Here is a 15,469-nt window from a genome sequence, read left to right as displayed (position 1 = left end):
GGAAGCTGTTTTGGTTAAAAGTTAAACGTATTTACAAATTTTTAAAATTTACATTATTTTTAACAAAAATATTTTTAATTGCAATAAAATCGCATTTTCTTCTTCAGTTTTAGATCATTAATGCCCGGCTGCACCAATCAATTTTAAATTTATCAGTCTGTTAAAATTTAAAATGGCACAATTTTGTTCGGAAAAGTAATCATTTTAAACTTTAACAGCCTGATAAATTTAAAATTGATTAGTGAAGCTTTGGATAAGTCGTATAATATTTTTTTTTGTCACAAAGTTTTTCGCTAGTACATATTATGTTTTATAGCTTTTATTTTGGTTGCTTGAAAAAGAACTTAGCCGTTGGTGTAAATTTTCTTGAAGAACTAAATATGCGAGCGTTTTTTTTCTTGAGATCTTCAGACTGATTTAAGAAATTTGTATAAAAAAAATTCTACTCTCTACTCAAAGTTTTTTTCACAGTATCTCGGAGGTCGTTTTTTGGCGCGTATTTTCAGCTGTGGGTTCACCAATAGGCCGAGCCCATGAACGATTATTCTCAGTCAGTTGAAACTGTAACTAGCAAATAGTTTTTGTCCTGTTATCAATTCGATTTTTCTCGGATTCTAAAGAGTTTTATTGTGGCGAAAATAACTACGTGTGGGTAAGGACTACCGGTGAAACCACAAAAAAATAAAACGCGCCTCTGAGGTGGTGTGGAAAAAAGTTTTGAGTAGCTTCTCCCTTGCCGCTGCATTGAGCGCGTTGTTAGTCGAGATCTACATGTCGTACGTGAACAAATAAATAATGGAAATTTTGTGCTCCAACTTATACACTGATCACTTCACTTATTTGTCACTTATTTCAAATAGAAATTGCTCAAAATTCGAAAAAACCGCGCCACTTACCTGATTTTGGGCATTTTTTGCATATTGTCTGCAATAAATAATTGTTTAAAAAAATTATGGGCACATGAAAATTGTAGGCAATCCAATTCTCTACAAATTTGTTTACCTTTTTTCGCGAGAAATGTAAAATTCTCGCACAAATCGTAAAAATCATGAAATCCAAGATGGTGGGCACTTCCCATATCGCAGTTGGGGGAAAAATTTTCATTTTGTGTTCACCTAAACAGCAGATACCTAACTGCGTCAAAAAATGTCTTCCTGGAATTTTTATTATTCTTACGTCGGGCTATCTATCGAGCACAAAGCAAAAAGGGTATGTAGAAGACGCTCAAAAGGTTGAAAATATTGCTTCCTAATGACTTGCAGTGCATCAGATAATATTTTTATAAAAATTTCGGTTATGCAGTTTTGTAGCCCAATACAGGGCAAGTTTCAAGTGGCAAAAAAATACCTTTAATTTTTTAATTTTTTTTTTGTTGATGGTGCTGCGCATTTCTTCCATATTAAAAATGTTGTCGAGCATACTTTGAATGGAAGAAAATGCATAACAAGATTTGTGTAAGTATTCGAAAAACGACTAATTTTGGAAGTGAATGACAGTTTTTCACATCAATATGTTGAACACTTGGATACCGCCCCCCACACTTACCGCTGAAACTGCACGCTATAAGTTACATTAGCGCCTCACAGGGTGTTCCGTATCTTTGGGCAAATACGACATACTTTCTTTATAATGGAATTTTTCACACGCATATGTTGGTTCGATTTTAATCTTTGCCGTAAAATTTATCAAATATTTTGTGAATGCTATGCGTATAATTGCGGTAGAATGTTTACTCCCATTTTGCTCGCTTCATTCAGTTTGACATTGCCTGCTTTCATTTCTCCTTGAGGCATTTGCTATGAATGCATATGTGCAAACATTTCATGGTTAGATACATACATATGTATGTACATATTTATGCATGCAGTGCTTTTGTATGGGGTCACAACTAGCAGAAACTTACTGAAATTGTTTTCCTATATAGTTATATAACTTTCTAGGTGCACCACTATAAATACGGTGTGCAGAACTTCAAACAGCATCAGTTAAACTACAACAATCAACACTTATAATCATAGTCGTTTCATCGTTTTATCACGAGACATGAAAGTAATTACTCTACTTCTATTTGTCATTTTGGCCTCCGTGGTCCTTGAGGCGAATGGATTCTTCCTATTTTCTAACAACAATTGCAATTGCAAGCCTGTCAAAAAATGTGTTGAAATTTATAAAATAATACCGATTATAAATAAAAATCATGGTAAACAGAATAGTACCAGCACCAGCTCTACCTCCACTAGCACTGAATCCACCTCTTCCACTTCTTCGACCTCTTCCACTACTTCGACTACTTCGACTACTAGTACAACGTCTAGTACTTCGACAACATCAACAACAGAGGCATCAGCAGAAGCAGGTCGATAGAATGTTATAAGAAAGTCATATTCACAGCTCTCAAGGAAAGCGGCGCATCGATTAAGGAATAATTAAATTTTTATTGGAAAAAAAATAAAAGAATCTATTTAAAACAACTTTCGCATTTTAATTTTTAAACTTGTAGAGATAACCTGCATGAAAAAAAAAATACTAAAAACCAACGCGACTTTCTGGCAACTTCGAAATTGCACATTGTTATACTATAATTGAATGGCCTATAAAACTGCGTACTTGGAATTTTTTCTGAATAGGAAGTTGCTAATTAGTAGATATGCAAATTTATTGAATTTTCGTGAGCTTAGCGCAAAGTTTAGGTATTTTATTTTTATGGGTTTTTGTGTAATATGAACTATATTTCTATAAAAAATCACTGGGAATAAATTAGAAAGAAAAACGTTCCATATTCATACATATATATTGGGGAAAATTCTCTGTGCAAAATTTGCGTTCGTCACTGTATATAAAAATGAATCATGGCTTGTTGGGATGTTTAAAAGTTGAAAACGACAGGACCAAATTGGATAGGGGGTCTGTTCGTAATTGCTACCCGAAGGTTTAGAAGAAAATTTAGAGAGTTGCCACCTGTTTGAAAATTTCAATATAAGTAAATTTATGTAACATAATATAAGTCAATATTAAAATATGGCTTTCAAAATAAAGAGGCACACATTCGAAAATAATTTTTAGGAGGGTGGTAACCAGTTTGAAGGTTTTAATTTAAATAAATTGTTAAGATAAATTATATATTTCAAAAAGCGCACCACGCAAACTTCGTCGCACTAAAAACTGTTATTTTTTTTAAACATATTGGCCCAACATTGTCACAAGCAATGCATGTTTACGACTTGCAGGAGCACATTTATCTGATCTGTTTATTGGTTTGTGGTCGACAGAAGGCATAACCTCCAAGTTTTGGCAATTCTCCAATGATCAGTTATATCAAATTCCAATACTTTGGCAAAAGCATTTCCGAGATAAGCGGTATGATAATTTCAGTATATATGTCCTTTCCAATAACCCCATTTTTTCATAAGTATTGGATTGACAGCGCATATCCACAACCCATGAACGAACGAACAAGATCACGCAGGACGACCTGCGAGAAAAAAGAAATTTTTTCGCAATGACGTAATTTTTCGCCGCCATGTAAATGAAAAGGAATGAAACCATGTGGGTGAATGAAACAACCGATTAAAAAATGATATCATAAATTAAAATGCAATTAAAAATACACGGTTGCCGTGCTGGGGGATCTGTTCAGTTGGTATTTTCCATAACATACCAACTCTTGGCTAAAATACAATTTAAAATGCCGAAAATTAGCAGAAAACCTAAGTCAATACAGTTAGTGGGTGAAATTCATTCATTTTATTCGCGTATTTTTTATACCCGAGCGCACTTGTGCACAAGAATATATTAACTTTGTTCGCATAACGGTTGTTTGTAACAGCCAAAACGAATCGAGATAGATATAGACCATTGTATACATAAATAATCAGAATGAAAAGAGAAGTCGATTAAGCCATGTCTGTCTGTCCGTCCGTCTGTCCGTCTCGATACGAAATTTGGTACGTAGGTTGCCCTTTATCCAAGGTAGGTTGGTATTGAAAATGGGCGAAATCGGTCTGTAACCACGCCCACTTCCCATATAACGGTATTTTCGAAAAATGCACGAACTCACTTTCAGTAAATATTAGAAGCAAATTGTTGAAAATTAGTATGTGGAGTAGAATTGTATTTAAAAATAATAATATTATTCTGTTTCTGTAAATTACTGTTATATGGCAGGTGGGCGTGGCCCGATTTCAAAGATTTTTAGCAGATTTGTTTTATATAGCCTAAGCAAGACTCATACCGAGTTTGGTAGGAATTGGTGAAGCGGATACTGAGATACAGCATTTCATGATAACTGGGCGCAGCCACTCCCATTTTCCAAAAATTTCATAATAATCCTAATTTGTTCCAAAATCGTACTTCGCATACCAATTTTCAACAATTCGGATACAATATTTACTGAAATATCGTAGATTTATCTATATTGACATTTATTCTCTATATTTAAACGTTACTTCGAAGACAGTCATGGAATGTAGACGTACTCTAAATGAGCTGGCAAGGAGTTACTTTACTCAAGTTGTATGGGTACCAGGTCGTAGGGGCATACCAGGCAACTGTGTTTCGGACGAGCTGGCGATCAGTACCGCTCGTAATGCGGGTATTCCGCTATCATCCTGTTAACTCTGGCTGCAGAATAACTTTATCGAACGGGCAAATGTAAGATGGTCCGCGGAGCCCACGTGCAGGATAGCAAGTCACATCTGGCCTAGGTTAGATAAGCGTAGATCTCGCCCTCTCTTCCGTTTGAAGCGACCAATGCTGCGCCATGTTATTGGAATTCTTACCGGGCACTGCCTTATGGGGACCAACGCTGCCAGGATGGGTTTGCAGCCCAACGATTACTGTCGTAGCTGTCGGGATGAGGAGGAAATCGAGATCGCATTGGCAAGAGCTCGTCGTCGCTTGCTCCTTCGCTATTCATTCGAGTGTCTGTCTGAACTGGATTTGGCCAGTATCTACGATTTTGTGTGCTTCTTCAGAACTACAAATTGGTTCAATTTCTGATGTAGGAGGAGGGACGCTGGGAGTCTCAAATATGGTATCACAATAGGCCCATGGAGTCCTAAGTGTGCCCTTTTCCTCTACGGATAAGGGCAGCCAGGATAACCTAACCTAACCAAACCACGTACAGTAAGTGTTCGACTGTCTCTTTTGAGCCAGGGTTATCGCAACTGTGACAGAACCTATTGAAGGACAATCCAATCTTTTCGGTATGTACCCCAACGGGCCAGTACCCTGTGCACGCTGCAGTAAGTTTGTAGGTATCTTCTTTTCTCATTCCTAAGAGAGCTTGAGTTTAATGTGCGTCGTAGGACACCCAGAACTATTGGGTAAAGTGTGTACGATCCTGCACAATTCCACCACTGTTTGGCCTTGAAGTGATAAATTTCGGTAATTTTTGCGAGGGACACATTCGGGGCAGACCCGCTGTCTTGTTCCCGTAAATGTTCTTATGTCCTGAGACCCATATTAGGGTAATTTGGTATTGATCAGAGATATAGCGCCCTACATTCCTCCACTAGTTGAAATCTAACAGAGGTACAAGAGAGTGCTTGGCTATTCGAGAAGATGTTCAGATGAATATGAGGGGAAAAAAATTATAGGTAATGTTTTTGTTAAGAGTTTTCGCACTAAATATGCAAGAATATCGATTGAATGACATTTTAAAGGAAATTCCATGATTCGTAAAGATAACTTAGCCATTTCCATTTGAAGATGCCTCAAAAAACATGAATTTGCATGAGATTCCGAGCCCCAGTTATTATTATTATAAAGCTAGAAAATCCCCAGCGTGAAGCAAGATCCTTAAAAGTATTTTTGTATTGTTACTTCCTCCCAAAACTCGTATGTCATAAAAAATTAAATAGATTTGAAGAAGTGAGATTTTCCAAAAAAAATTTTTGATTAAAAAAAAATCATTTTTTTCTTTTTGAATAAGGGTGTTAGTTAGTGATATATGTTCGAAAGTATTTAATACTGAAAATTTAATTCATACTGTTATATCTCGATTTTACATATCGTGCGCTTTCTTAGAAAGCGTATTAGTTTTTTAATGAAATTAAATGGAAAGAATTTTTCAATTACGTGGTAAACCGCTACAAAAATATTTTCGTTAGTAAACGTTCTTAAACCTCTTTAGTTTGACACCCATACTAAAATATGTTATTTAGGTTATCAATTTAAAAATTAAAAAAGAAATGCAAACAGGTGGCAATGCACCTCAAAAATATTTTTGGAAATAAACTTTACCAAAGCTCTTTAGTTTGATAGCCATATTGCAATATTTATCAAATTTTAGTTTTCAAACAGGTGGCAATTTTCCACAAAATGATTTTCGACTGTAAGCCTTCTTAAACCTTTTTCATTTGACGGCCATATTGCAATATTTACTTTATCTTATAATTTACTTAAATTGGAAATTTCAAACAGGTGGCAACTCTCCTATACTTTCTATATTTTAACATAGACCTTTAGAAATGCATTGGTATGTTTAGGTTAAGACTCGTCGGACCGGAGGAAGACCATCTATCTATGGTCTATAATGGTTTACTCCCTACCACAAGTGAATACTTTTTCAGCAAAGAAAAAAAACTGAGTTCATCAAGCAAATCATAAAAAAGACTGAAAGGTCTATATAAATGTTCAAACATCTAATTGGGACATATTGTCCGAATATAAACCTCTTTTGTGACCATATGTTCCAGCATAATGAAAGGACTTAATAATTTTTAAAGTATGCAGAACGTATTTGTTTAAACATTATTTTCACATTTTAAAAAAAGATGTCACAAAAGTAATGGGAGAGCGAAAATAATCCTCCGTCGCGAATGAGTTAACTCATTTATCGTCGTTGATAAAACTTTCCTGCTGAAATTAAAATGCAGACACATATGGAAATATACATAACTACGTGTTAGTGCGATCACAGCTTATTTTTTAGCTGCGGATCAAACATTTTTCCAAAGTATTATTTGCCCCCATTTTTCTTGCTCGTAGCTCTGTTTGACATTGTACGCTTTCATTTCTCCCTGAAGCATTTGTTATGAATGCATATGTGCAAACATTTCGTAGGTATATACATATGTATGTATGTATGTTTATATTTATGCATGCAGTGCTTTTGTATAGGGGGGTCACAACTAACAAAAACTTACTGAAATTGTTTTCCTATATAGTTATATAACTTTCTAGGTGCACCACTATAAATATGGCGTGCAAAACTTCAAACAGCATCAGTTAAACTACAACAATCAACACTTATAATCCTAGTCGTTTCATCGTTTTATCACGAGACATGAAAGTAATTACTCTACTTCTATCTGTCATTTTGGCCTCTGTGGTCCTTGAGGCGAATGGATTCTTCCTATTTTCTAACAACAATTGCAACTGCAAGCCCGTCAAAAAATGTGTTGAAATTTATAAAATAATACCAATTATAAATAAAAATCATGGTAAACAGAATAGTACCAGCACCAGCTCTACCTCCACTAGCACTGAGTCCACCTCTTCCACTTCTTCGACCTCTTCCACTACTTCGACTACTTCGACTACTAGTTCAACGTCTAGTACTTCGACAACATCAACAACAGAGGCATCAACAGCAGCAGGTCGATAGAATGTTATAAGAAAGTCGTATTCACAGCTGTCAAGGAAAGCGGCGCATCGATTAAGGAATAATTTCAAACCGATACAAGGAATAATAAAAGCAACTATTTAATATAATTTTCGTATTTTAATTTTAAAACTTTTAGGGAGATCCAAAAATGTCGATAATGTATGCGTATATATTAACCAAGAAGATTGTGGAGACGTGCAACATATCGCACACCGTCTTCAAAGGAGTCACAACTCAAAATTTGGCATTTTTGAGATTACCTTTCAGCAAAAGTTGGAGCAATCTTAAAATTTAAAAATAAGGTAGACAAAGCAACTCAAGCAACAAAATAATAGTTTTAGCCAATGAAACGACTAATATTTTTAGCGTTGAGCTATCTTCTATTTGCGCTACATAGCAAAAGTTTTTACTCCACCCAAGAGACATGCAAATTTGGCGATTTAGGAAATTTTGAAAAATAGTAAGATTTCAATACTGTTTTGTGCAACCAAGCGTGCGTAGTACTTTTTCATCAATTAATATTTTCTAGTTTCTAAAGTTTGTACAACTTTATACAACCTAAATAATCAAATTTTGCAATACTTTTTTAACCAACTTTATGATGAGCTAGAGTCTTTAAACTTAAAACTTAGCTCAGAACCCGATGACTATGCAATATGTGGGCGGCGCAGAAGATATTTGACTACTCCGTATTTATGGTCCGACATGGTTTATATTTAGAATGTACATACATATATTACATATGTACATGGAAGGCATTAGCTCCACATAAATTTTGCTCCTCTAGGTGGCGCAGAAGTGTTTCTTGCTTTTCCAAGTTTTTTAAGAAAGCAAAGCAAATGGGTCTGGTGGTAAACGAGAACAATACGAGGTATGCGTATCCTGCTATCAAAGAAAACTTCGTTTACTTGCAAACCAGAATTAACACCGATAATAATGTCAGCTCCGAAATCTTACGCAGAATCCCTCTTGCCAAAAATGTTTACGTTCATTTATTTTTAGGCCTTTCACTACCGTACTATAAGCAGCGTACTAACACAATTTTAGGTATTTTTTCGGATAGATATAATCAATTTATACATAGTATAAAGGAAAGTCGAGATTTTTTGTACGCGGTAAGCTCGTAAACTACTGAACGGATTTTGACGATATTTTCTCTAGCGTACTCAGTATCGACAGGTGAGGAATCTTTTTTTACTTCGAATTTTAATAGGGTTGCCATCTGTCTAAAAAACGATAAGATCCGCACCGTTCGTTGGATTACAAAAGATGAGGTATCAAATGAAAGGGATTGGCCTCTAGAAAACATTAAAATATATTTTTTTAATGGGGTTGCCACCCCATATATAGAAAAATTTTTTATAAGGCGAAATTTAACGAAATTAGTGGTAAAAATCGAAATTGTATATATATTTAGTTTAAATGGCGTTTACCTAAAATTTGTTTCGAAAAATGGTTAAAGTAAATACGTCGTAAATAAGTTATTAAAATTATTTTTGAATTTTCATCTATCCTTTTCTAGTCGCTCAAGTAATTTCCGAGATATTAAAGATGTAAAAAATATGAAAGTATAAGTTTACTCCGTTATATATTCTTAGTTTTTTATTTAGCCCAAATAATTTGGTATGGTATGGTTGAAATCAGCGTGAAACGTTCTATCGATCTGCATTTTTTGTTTTTGTAGCTAAACGGTCGGTATTGTAGCTAGAATCAGCTGTTCGCATGTGACACCAGATGAAACCCAATTTTCATTACCTTGACAACATTTGATGTCAAATACGACCTAATGAAAACCAAGCTTTACGTTGCGTATCTAATTTGTCTCATAACCAATATTTATATGTGCGCATACAAGTGTTTAAGGTGGTATTTTGTCTTTTTCTATACCCTCTTCGTTCTAAATACATTTATGTTATTCTGTTTGCCTTTATCTTTATACTCTACTGTTTTCATAAAAGTAAAGTGCTTAAGTTTACCTTGGCCTTCATCTTTGTTTTTATCCACATATTCACCTATCACGATGACGTGATAAGATGTTACGTGAGGTGATGCGTGACGGCAATGCGATGCAATGTGATGTGATTTCATGTGATTTAATATGAACTGATGCGATAGGATGTCATGTCAAGCAAAATGATGTCATATCATGTGATGTTCTGTCATATGATGTCATATCATGTGCACCGATAACAAAATCTATAGAAACATCAATACATATAACGACAACATAATAGATAACAAAATCGATAAAAAATATCGTTTGCAAAACCGATAAAAAAGTCAATAATAAGACCGGTGGAAATATCGATAACAAATATCGATGATAAAATCGATAAAAACTTCGATAGCCAAACCGATAAAAAATAACAAAATCAATAAAAATATCGATGAAAAAATCGATAAAATATATTGATTATTATATCGATATCTTACCTTTCTGTTCATCTACATATTCACCTTTGCCCTTCTGTAAGTAAAGTTTTTAAATGCAAGCTCAAAAAATTCGGTTAGGAACGCTGGAATGGAGATAGTTCTAAAATATTGTATTTTAGTACAGGCAAATTCTGTCCCAGGATTTTTGTTTTCAAAACTGTATGTGCAAAAATAAGGTAGGATTCTTAATGCCACCACCCCCTAGAATTATTCTATACAGACAAAAATATACCCCACATTTTTTATTTTTAAATAAAAAAAAATAAAAATTAGGGAGTGCTCAAAGCGATCAAAGTCTTCCATGTTTTTATATGCGGAAAAACAACTTTTTGTGGAAATTGTAGAATTCTTGAAAATCCATATTTTTCGATCGAAAGACTTTGCTTATCTTCAGGATATTCCCAGTAATAATACCCAATGGTTTCTTGAACCATTTGTTCATGGTAACTATATTTTATAGGTCCTCCAAAACCCCCAGAAAACGCAAGGGGGGGACCAATAAAAAATATTTAATATTAAAAAATGGTTAAAAAAACGATTGGATATTAATATTGGAAGTCTCCTGAAGAGAACCACAGTTTTTCAATCGAAAAATATTAATTTTCAAGAATTTTATACCATTTCAACGAAAAGTGGGTTTTTCCCCATATAAAATGCATGGAAAACTTTGAGCGCTGTGAGCACTCCTTAAATATTTTATGATTTGAAAAAAAAAAACAAATAGGGGTATATTTTTTTAGATTCAATCCTTTATTGTTTTTGGACCACTTTACTATACATACATGACTATATTCTCAATTTTGATTGCATGCGAGGCACAAGAGAAACGAACGCCCACCGCATACATTGGATGTCATCGGCATCCCTGCTACCAAGGAAAGCTACCAGTTGAGAACCAGAATGCTACCAGTTTGCGTATGTATGTTTCATTGAGCCTTAAAATGCTTACTTTCGTAATGCTAAATAAATTATAATTTAAACATAAGCATTCGCGTAAATTGTAAATAGGAAAAGCCCTTCCAGGAGGCATGCAGAGAAGCACTTTTTCCGCCCTTATTGGGTAAAGGCTCGGTTATTCATACTTGGCATTGCATGAGAGTTGTCACATAAGGAATCTGTTAAATGTCTGTTGGTTTTTGATTTCTACGTAAAAATGACATTCTATGCAATGCAGTGAAAACCTATAATTGTTTTAGAATGGCTTCACTTAAGATAGCCTACCTAAATTATCTTCTCGTTATGCATATACTAAATGTAAAAAATAATCATGAAGAGCATTGTGGGATATTTGGACATTTGCTAATGGTGAAAGGCAAGCATTCAAGACCACCTCAAAGGCACCAAATATTTATCCAAGTTACATTAGAAAAAAGAGAAAATTTGTTCTTTTATGATTCAAAACATGCAAAGTTCGAGCGTTTCATACAACCACATCATCATTGATCACTCAGCTCTATGGATTGTGCCACGAAACTACATTGCTTATAATAACAGAAATGACTTCGAAATAATGCAATGGCAGAACCAAATCAACTGCACTTATAAAAAATATATTAGCACCATATTCACTTCCATCTTCGTTTTTGATTTGGATGATAAATGTCCTGGTCGATGGGTTCAGGCTTATGGCAGCCCTAATCTATATGCACATATGTATGTATGCATCCACGACCAATAGTCTAAAACATTATTATGTGATATCATTTCGAATTCGAATGATAAAAACCTAGTATTTATGTTCAGAAGCAGCGAAGCGATCCGGGCTAATGCATACACATAAATGGTAAATATTTAAATACACAGCTTTGCTTTCGATCGCATATTTTTTATTGAGTCATCGCTGTAGTATTATCTATAACATTTTTTTTGTTGTTTTTTTTTTTTTAGAATAGTTTGGTATGCCTAATCGTTTAATGTACATTTCGTGCTTACTTCCCAATTGTTATGACTTCCTTGTATACTCTGTTTAACCTCGGCGGTTTCTTCTATTTCCACGCCTGGAACCAGCAGCAATGGCAGCGATAACACCTGTTCTTCTGTTATTGTTTGAGCTTCTGTTTGAGTTTCTGTTACTACTACTACTACCCGACCTTGAATTGCGATTTGATCGGTTGCTATTTAAGCCATTCCTCCTAATAACGCGGATTCTTTGAGAATTACCATTGCTGGAACTTGATCCTCTTCGGATTCTAACTCTCCTTGACTGATTGTTATTGTTGTTGTTGTTATTATTTGTAGAGGTCGGACTACTAGATGTAGGGCTCGTGGTTGTTGGCGAAGTAGATAATAAATTAGTTGTTGTTTGAGAATTAATCATCACCACCAGTGCGAGTAAAAGTAGAGTCGATACAAGCAGATATTTCGCCATTGTCAGATTATTTATTTGTACTGATATATATTTTTTCGGATTGAAAGAAACACTTAATGTTGATAAGAACTGATTTTGTTCTGTGCTCAATTGAATATTTTCGGCGATTTATATACCAACGCAGTCTTAATTGCCCAACCCCACTTTTCCAACTTTTTTACATTACATTTCTGTATACTCATTCTAATTGTATTGTTTGTGTCAGTGTTAGTATTGGCAATAGTTTAAATATTTGTCGTTAAACCAGCATACATAAATATTTGTTTATTTACGAAGTAAGTATACATTACAGAAGAGTTAGATACCTATGAACATAGCTTTAATATAGGAAGTAGAACTTAGAGGCGCGAATTTATTAAAGCATCTTAACCTTAGGATTACCACAGATTTGTTTTGTACGCTGTTTACCAATACCCGCACGTGTGGCCAATGCTGGTTTTCTTATATTTCATGCTAAGTTAGTGCATTATAATTATGGAACATATAAAGATTTGTCGTTTGTATTCGATTGTAATTCGGATTTTGGAAACGGATTTTTGGTAGTTATCATCTATGCATCGGTGTTCGTTTTCCTTTGGAACTATAAAATTTATAATATTTTAAGGCTTCCACCAAAATATTTCGGAAAAACACTATTTAAGATTTACGTGAGCTGAAAATACCTCCAAAATTGTTTTTTTGTTTATCAATAAATTTTTTTTTTATCAATCAATAAAAATAATTTAAGATGACAAATAAATTTTGAACGGAATCATAATAATGAAATTTTTGATGCTGCTTTTGAATTTTTTTCAAAGATTGGTTTAGGAAAAACTTTAATAACTCAGCCAAATGTTTACCGATTTAGACTTATGAAGATTCATTGGAAAGGTATTTGCTCACTAGGGTTGTCCAAAAACAGTAAAGTCGGAATTGTAATGCTCTCACCCCCCCATGATTATTCTGTATCGAAAAAAGTATACCCCTATTTTTTTATTTTCAAATCAATTTAGAGGTCGCTCAAAGCACTTAAAGTTTTCCTTATATTATGTTATATAAAAATGGGAAAAATAATTTTTTTCGTAGAAAAGGTCAATATTTTTCGATTTTTTATTGGGCGCCCATTGCATTTTTTGGGGTTTTTGGCGGACCTATAAATTATAGTTGAAATAAAAAAATGGTTAAATAAATAATTGGTTATTATTACTGGGAATCTCCCGCAGATAAACAGAGTTTTCTGGTAGAAAAATATTGATTTTTAACTATTCTATACCATTTCTACGAAAAGTTGTTTTTCCCCTATATAAAATACATGGAAAACATGGCCGCTTCGAGCGACCTTTAAATATTTTTTGATCTCAAAATAAAAAAATAAGGGTATATTTTTCCTGTATAGAACAATCCTAGGGGGTGAGAGCTTAAAAATTACGACTTTACTTTTTCACATGCATGCATTTGGACCACCCTATTGCTCATCCTTTTTATTTGTTTGCTAATAAGGTCGTCTACTACAGTTGCCACGTAAAGGAGCGCAAATTCGGTGTTGGATTCGTGGTAGGAGAGAGACTCCGTCGCCGAGTACTGGCGTTCACCCCGGTGGACGAACGTCTAGCCACAATCCGCATCAAAGCTAGATTCTTCAACATCTCGCTCATCTGCGCCCATGCCCCGACGGAAGAGAAGGATGAGGCGTCCAAGGATCTATTCCTCAAGTAGCACACTGGTGTATAACTTGGTGTAAATTTACGAATTTTGGTATAAATCTGATTAATTGTACCAAAATTCACAAATTTACACCAAGTTATACACCAGCGTGCTACTTGAGTCTATGAGCGCTTGGAACGTACATATGAGCGCTGCCCCCGACACGATGTCAAAATCGTGCTTGGCGATTTTAATGCCAAGGTGGGCAAGGAAGGGATCTTTGGCGCCACTGTCGGAAAATTCAGCCTCCACGACGAAACGTCCGACAACGGACTGAGGCTGATCGACTTCGCCGGGGCCCGAAATATGGTAATATGTAGTACTAGGTTCCAGCATAAGAACATCCACCAAGCTACATGGCTGTATCCAGATCGAAAAACGAGAAACCAAATCGATCATGTTGTGATAGACGGAAGGCATGCTTCAAGCGTTTTGGACGTACGTACACTCCGAGGGCCAAACATCGACTCGGACCACTATCTTGTTGTAGCCAAGATACGCACCCGCCTCTGTGCAGCAAAAAATGTGCGCCCAACAATGAAAGGAAAGCTTAACGTCGAAAAGCTGCAATCACAACAGACGGACAATTTATTCGCCACTCGACTCACACACCTGCTCTCTGAGAGCACTCTTCAACAATCCGACGTACGCGAGCAGTGGAACCACATTTCCCGATCATTAAGTACCGCCGCCGAAGAAGTAGTTGGATTTCAGCGAGCCCGAAAGAACAACTGGTACGATGAGGAATGTCAAGAAGCCGCAGAGAAAAAAGATGCCGCCTACAGGGCCACGCTGCGATCGGGCGCAACGCGAGCCATGTGGGACCGTTATAGGGAACTGAAGAAGGAAGCGAGACGTATTTGCCGCAATAAGAAGAGAGAGGCCGAAATACGTGAGTGCGAAGAGCTTGAGATGCTGGCCGACAGGAAGAACGCCCGAAAATTCCACCAGAGGGTTAGGCGACTTACGGAAGGTTTCAAGACCGGGGCGAACTCCTGTAAGAACAACAATGGCGACCTAGTGACCGATGTCCAGAATATACTTAAATTGTGGAGGGAACACTTTTATAACCTACTGAATGGTAGCAGCGCTGAAAGTAGTGAGGAAGACGAACCTGAGTCCCCAGTCGATGATGATGGAGTAGCTGTCCCACCGCCTGACTATGACGAGGTACGAATAGCGATTACGCGGCTGAAAAACAACAAAGCTGCTGGAGCTGACGGCCTGCCAGCCGAGCTATTCAAGTACGGCGGCGAGGAGCTGATGAGGTGCATGCATCAGCTCGTATGCAGAATATGGTCAGATGAACGCATGCCCGACGACTGGAATTTAAGTGTGCTCTGCCCAATCCACAAGAAAGGCGACCCCGCCATACG

General features: G+C 35.9%; 1 protein-coding gene across 1 annotated transcript in view; it reads right to left on the bottom strand.

The window, feature by feature from the left end:
- The window catches only part of LOC118734447, a 55,763-nt gene that overhangs the window by 25,447 nt on the left and 14,847 nt on the right, over window positions 1-15,469 (bottom strand). The window contains exons 2-3 of the mRNA XM_036464167.1: window positions 7,477-7,636; window positions 2,232-2,393 (exon numbers count right to left, since the gene is read on the bottom strand). Coding sequence (XP_036320060.1) covers window positions 2,232-2,393; window positions 7,477-7,636 — 322 coding nt within the window. The remainder of the gene's footprint in view (window positions 1-2,231; window positions 2,394-7,476; window positions 7,637-15,469) is intronic.

Source organism: Rhagoletis pomonella, unplaced genomic scaffold (assembly GCF_013731165.1).
Source record: "Rhagoletis pomonella isolate Grant_MI unplaced genomic scaffold, Rhpom_1.0 Rhpom_scaffold_00002, whole genome shotgun sequence".
Lineage (NCBI taxonomy): Eukaryota > Metazoa > Arthropoda > Insecta > Diptera > Tephritidae > Rhagoletis > Rhagoletis pomonella.
This window is presented reverse-complemented; position numbering and strand designations above follow the sequence as displayed.